Source organism: Patiria miniata, unplaced genomic scaffold (assembly GCF_015706575.1).
Source record: "Patiria miniata isolate m_02_andy unplaced genomic scaffold, ASM1570657v1 HiC_scaffold_5, whole genome shotgun sequence".
NCBI classification, from domain to species: domain Eukaryota; kingdom Metazoa; phylum Echinodermata; class Asteroidea; order Valvatida; family Asterinidae; genus Patiria; species Patiria miniata.
The window spans coordinates 37,401,415-37,407,768 of NW_024037072.1; the positions used below are offsets into that span (position 1 = coordinate 37,401,415).

General features: G+C 40.4%; 1 protein-coding gene across 1 annotated transcript; it reads right to left on the minus strand.

The window, feature by feature from the left end:
- Positions 1 to 942: 942 nt before the first annotated feature.
- LOC119741423 (retinoschisin-like) lies at positions 943 to 3,254 on the minus strand. The gene is made up of 4 exons (XM_038217168.1): positions 3,023 to 3,254; positions 1,951 to 2,064; positions 1,356 to 1,549; positions 943 to 1,101 (listed from the first exon to the last, which is right to left on the minus strand). The coding sequence occupies exons 1-4, from the start codon at positions 3,252 to 3,254 to the stop codon at positions 943 to 945; spliced, it is 699 nt and encodes a 232-aa protein (XP_038073096.1).
- Positions 3,255 to 6,354: the final 3,100 nt, after the last annotated feature.

Sequence of the window (6,354 nt, forward strand, 5' to 3'; positions counted from 1 at the left end):
TCTACTTAATTCAAAAGATATAGGCCTAGTTCAAACTATCTTGTCAAATTCTGCTAGTGGCTAGTGGTGACGCCATCATGACGCCATAGTAATATGCACCACTCGGAATTAGGGTTGATTATGTTGAACTAAATCAATATTTAATTTGCACATCGTAACGGATGATGTTTGCAAACCGGAAATAAGGTGTAGACTGTAAACTGTGTATGAAATTTATCAAACCCCGAAAAATGCATTACATTTTCAAATTAAAAGAAATGGTTCAACTGGAAAGGCTGAATTTCGTGATTCTTATTACTTCTGTTCTGACATTGAAATATTCACAACTTAACTGGAAAATGTCACATGAATAGTTAATTTCGAGCCCGGGCCGATCACCCTGCGTTTGTAACTCGACAAACGCAAATGTGTAGTTTGACATGTTTTCTAACTTGGACATTTTCTTTTTTACTCACCCTTTTTCTTTTTTTACTCACATTAAAACTGTCATGCAAAACAATTTACACATGTTCACGTTACTTTATCTTTACTACTTTAGCATGATTACAATATACACGCTGCACAAAATTTAATATCCAATAAAAGTTCCACACAAAAAAACTCATAGTGAATTAATTAAGGGCACGTCTTCAACCTTGTCCCCTTCGCTCTGGCATCTTATGCCTGAACCACTCAGCGCTCCCTGGCCATGCAGTCTTACTCTTTTGGAGAGGAAGGAATTTAGAAAGAGAGAGGAATCTTTTTGAAATGGCGGAAGATGTTTTGAATTAACAATGACAACAACAAAAGGGTGCAAAAGAACTTTAATAGTTGCTATATGTGTTTCATACTAAACTTAATTCATAAGCGTTCGATACGGATCTTTCCGACAGTTAAATCAGACATATTATGTAAAGCAACGTTTAGAAACGTTTAGAAACGTTTAAAAAACGTTTAGAAACGTTAAAAGGAGTTGACAATCTTACCTTTACAACCAAGCAGCTCAAAGCGAATGCAGATATACCTTGTCCAAGACTGAGGTTCAATTTGGATGAAGCGAGTGTGCAGAGGCGCCGGGAAATAGACAGTTACTTGAGAGTCATCATCCGTGTTTCCTGGAAACTATATAATAATCGGGTTCACCAAAAAGAAAGTCCGAATTAGACCCTGAGAAAGAAGGGGGAATGGGTCAAATTATTGCTAAAGTTACAGCTTTTGACTCCAAATTTACCCTGTCAGAACTATTTTAATAACGCTGTAGAGAAAGTCATTCTGGAGCATTCTGGAGCACTAGAAGAAAATAAATCTCGCATGAAAATCAAAAGCGATCACTTTGATTACAAAAAGGGTGGTATGAATACATTCCCACAGCTTACCACTTTTGGGTTGCCGGTTTTGTCAGTGACATAGGCCCAGGCCGCGTTATCTGAGCTGTACTTGACTTTGTATGTCTTGGTCCAGACATCACTGTAGGACCTTCCTTGTGTGATGAGTCCTGTCACTGTAGTTGATTTGCCTAAGTCGACACGGATCCATTGGTTTGTATCTACGGGCCTTGCACACCAGGCAGCTAATAGGCAAAAGGGAGGCTAATTATTGGCTAAATTTGGGTTGTGTTGGGTTGGGTTGCGTTGGCATGTGTTGGGTTGTGTTTTTGGTTTGGTTGTGTTGTGTTGGGGTGGCGGGCTGGGCTGGGTTGGGTTGGGTTGGGTTGGGTTGGGTTGGGTTGGGTTGAGTTGGGTTGGGTTGGGTTGGGTTGGGTTGGGTTGGGTTGGGTTGGGTTGGGTTGGGATGGGCTGCATGGGCTGGGCTGGGCTGGGCCGGGCTGGGCTGGGCTGGGCTGGACTGGGCTGGACTGGATTGTGCTGGGTGGATTGATTGTATGGGCTGGGTTAGTCTTGTTTTGCTGTGTTGTGTTGGAATATACTATAGCTTAGCAGTGATTTGATTACGTCACAGATGTAAGTTTACCCGGATAATTCAGCCGAGCCTTCCATTTGTCGTAGTCGGGAGGACCTGCATCAGAGACAAACAGATTGTCCGTAGGAATGTCTCCATTCTCCATTCCTAATGGATCGGCACAAGCTGTGGAGCAAAAAAAAATGATCTGAGATAAAATCGGAAATCATGGAGACAAACTTCTCAACCCAAACGACTAAAGATGGGTCGGGTCAACGTTCTCAAGTAAAAAAAAAATCCAATGCGAAGAAGATAAGGTTGCATGGTTTGAAAACAAAAGACTTCATTTTCAACATGAAAATAGAGTTAGTGCTCAGGCCTATTTCCTTGATTTCATTTTTGTTGGTTCCAGGAGGGCTGCGAATTGTTTTTCTCAAACGACTTCCGCATATTATGGGTGTACGCTATGGCTTTTTGGACTTCACTTTTCTGAAAACATGAGAAGAAATCATAAATTTAGTCAAAAAGAAATGAATTCGAACCTAATGAAATTCGGACTTTAATTCCCTTAAAAAAATCCTCCGAATTAAGCCTCAGATTAGAAAAGAAAAAAAATTAGGGGGAACAGTTACGGTGACTCGAACCCACAACCCTGCGGTGCAAAATCACGACTCTATCGACTGAGCTAGCTATCGCACTACACGTCAAATCCTGGGGGGGGGATTTTTTATATACCTGCCTACGTATCATAAAAGTATCGTTGAGGGCGCTAATCTACCATGTATGTGGATGTAGTTTGGGAAAAGAAAATTCGCAAGCCGGCCAGCCTAAAGTCCTCTTTGTTTTTCTCACTGACACATTGAATGAGTAACATTTTTGACTTAGGCCAAACAAAAAAATAAGGATCTACTTGCATTTCTTATCTCCATAATTATAAAGCTCGAAGACAGTTGATCAGTCTTCTGTTTTGGCTTCTTATATAGCATATAGACTTGGCATAAGTCGGTGTTTTAGTGGGCCCTTTACACAACACTTGATGATACTCTGGTGATGAATTTAGGGCTGGTTGTGATGGCAACCGGTGTTATGAATATCGAAATAAATCCGACTTGAGTGAAGTCTATTTACAGCAGAAATCAAAAACCTTTTGTATCTGTTTTCGAAGGTGGTTTGTAGAAATCCTCGGGATAGGACGAGTCAGCTGGTATCCTCTGCAAGAGATGTAATTGTCGACATTCACTGCAGGAGGAATCGTTCACTTGCGGGAACCAGCGGGTCTCCATCGGGTAGCGCGGATCTGGCTTCTTACGAAAGGTGCAACAGCTGGCTGAGAAACTGCCCGAGGCACCTAATGAAAAGACGAACGTGTGGAGCATGTACACCGACTTGTATTCAAGATGATTCATAAAAAAACACGCGCGTAAAGAAGTAAAGCAGACGTTTACGGAGTAATATTTATGATAACTCCATGACGTTTACCTTTCTTTTGTTTGATATTATGAGGCACCATTTTGTATGGGCTGCCACACGGTGGGTACACAAGGGTAATAATTTAAGCCGCGTTTTGCAACACTTGCCAAACCTGAATATTAACACCCTCATTATGTAGAAAAGAGGTATTTTAGTAATGAGTGTTTTGTCGCGCTTGTTAGTTATTTTGTATATATTTCAATAAACTTGCTTCATGTTTTCTTCATCGAATGTGATCGTGCAAATAAATTGCAAAACGTTCAGGCTCACCGTGATTTGAACGAATACAAAAAGCTGCGAAATGAAAAGTCATGACTATATAGGCCTACTGACAAAACAATCTGCAGCAAGAAAAGCGAACATTTTAAAGGCGTGGAGGCCACATGAGACTATAGGGGCGCTGTTCAAGATACAAATATGTATCTTATAAGTTGTATGCTAACTTCCCTTATCACCAAAACGGTGCATTCAATGCTTTTGTATATACGGTAATGTTTGTTCTCCGTTTTTGATAACTATAAAAGAAAACCTCACAAATCGGCGGGGGGGGGGGGGATTAATACCCCCCCCCCCCCCCCAGCCATGTGGTTGCGAAGGGCGATTTCTAAAGATTACGTAACACTTTATTTTGAATGAAACTACATGTACACACACATGTTCACGTTGGCGGGCGAAATCTTTGAAAATTAATTTCTCCCGTTTGGAAGACCGTATCTTCATGCGACTTTCAGGGTTTATTTCCCTTATAATGATCCAAGCATGTGCTAAAATCGTTTTGATATGTTCTTTACTTTTCGTTGAAATTGGAAAACAAGGCCTGGCCACGTGCGTATTTGAAAGCTGTAACACTGGCGTTAGCAATGTCTTTTAATCTTTTCAAGCCTCACAAATATTAATGAGGTTACAACCCACTATGGTGTGCAGTAAAAATTTGCATAAAAGCCTCCTTCACGAGTTATTAATTGATAAATATCACCCTTTTTGCCGGCTTCCATTGGTCGATACAGAGACCATGTGACGCTAATGAATATGCTAATATACCCGCCGTTATTGTGTCATGCCAGACCGAAATTGGTCAGCCGTAGCGCCTACGGCGCTATGAAAACCATGCAAGTGGGTTGGGTCGAAAAAATCCTCGTCGAGATTGTCCTTAGACATATATTTTGAGCTGTAACACAAGCGTTAGCACCAACAGATTAAGCTGAAATTCGGATTATACTTAGATGATATAAGTGTTCAACTACTCGTGAAATAATAACTTTCGTAAATTCCTAGTGTCGGACCCTGTTAAATTTGGGACCATTTTAAAAATTTGGTCCGACAAGTTGTTTGTCCCATTCCCACGGTGTGTGGTTGGAATTCTTAGTAAGCGGGCCTCCTCCGCGCTGACCACGTCCTGTTCAGAAGGACATCTTAGACATTGCGTCACTCCACGAATCTAAGTTTTTCCTTCCAAAGTTCGCAGTTTCCATTGTTTCAATTCAAGGAAGTTCGATCACGCTGACCATTAAGTCATAAAAGGAGGACCAGATTGGTCAATCCCAAGCTGGCCACGTTCCCTCAAGAATGTTAGCCCACTACTCCTTTTCTGATTGGCTTTTCCGAAGATGATATCATTATTTTAGCTATTTGACCAATTGGAAAGTTTTCCCAAACCTGTCCGAGCGCGTGATCAGCATGGGTTGAACCCCTGCTCCACCTCAATTCTTCAGAAGCGAAGAAGACCTCGATGCGAGAATATCTTAGAGTGCTACCCTTTGCACTTTTGATAAGTTAGCCTAGGAACGAGTGCGGACTTTCCATAAGTCATTTTCTCGTGAGAGACGTTCCTAACTCCTTCTTGCATCAATTTGCCACGTGCTTTTGTTGATACAGGTAAGCCGATGTTTCTCTTATTTCTGTATAATTTACTTGTATATAATTTTGATGATTGAAATAGCATAAGAATTGTCCCGCCTATGGATAATTTCGACAGCTTCACATCCAGCATGAGTTGCAGCCAATGATAATCTGATTGCCAAATTTTGATTCACTATGTATGCTGTATCTCTATTGTAGTGTAGATATTTGCTCTATAATCCTTTTATTCACTTTCCAATTCTTATCGTTACCGTTATACGATGTGGGTTTTTTATCACTGAATTGATCGTAAGGTTTTGACCACTTTTCATGTAACCCGAATCCTTGCCTGATTTCAGAATAACTGGCTCGGTCAGTTAGATAGTTGTATATAACTTGTACTTGATAATTCTGCATTTTAGCTTCAAGTGTTATTTGTGTATTCTATATTTCCTTGTAATCTTATGTTGAAGTGTTTTCAGTTCCATGATTTTGAAGCAAACTCTTGATGAGGCCGTTTATTGCCATCCCTCGTTCATTGTGTCCCATTGATTCTGTTCTGATCTTAACCACCTGTGCTATTTCTTGCTAGTCTGTTACCACGGACACGGGAATGAGTGTCTTGTGTAATTGTACCCCTAGGTGTCCTTGAGTAAGGTCAGTACCCACACGCACAGTACCGTCTTTTTGGCTAAAACATTGAGTGCATCATGTCCAAGTGATCAGGAGCAGCTGTGAAACTTTTATTTTCTCTGTGTACACACATGTACAAAATACGTGCGTGTAAGTCCCATTCGGTCTAGGATTTGTTTTTGAGTCCCTTTACATCATATTTGTCTTTAGTTCGAGATGATCACTGGTTTAAGGTTTTTCACGCATCCCATTCAGTTAAGTTAGTGTGTCTTACGACCAGTTGCGGTTGAGAATATGTGAGCAATCATGCCCTTTGTCCCCCACATGACTAAATCTCATGTTTCAAGCATGCACATGTACAAAACACTTCCTTGTTCCGAACTTGTTTCTGATTTAGAATAATGTTCTGGGTGAACATCATCAAACTTTCAGTTTTATTAGTTGTTAGAGTATTTTTGTTTACTTTATCCTATCTCAGTTTTTAATGTTTTTTGTAGTTAGTAATTTAATACAAAGTTGGTTCTAAATAAGAAG

Bases quoted from the DNA above. Each gene is read 5' to 3' on its own strand.
- LOC119741423 (XM_038217168.1), bottom strand. From the start codon at position 3,254: ATGCTCCACACGTTCGTCTTTTCATTAGGTGCCTCGGGCAGTTTCTCA. The intron at 2,065-3,022 runs GTTTTTGATTTC...TTTGCTCCACAG, and splicing joins TTCGAAAACAGATACAAAAG to CTTGTGCCGATCCATTAGGA. The intron at 1,102-1,355 runs GTAAGCTGTGGG...ATTATTATATAG, and splicing joins AAACCGGCAACCCAAAAGTG to TTTCCAGGAAACACGGATGA.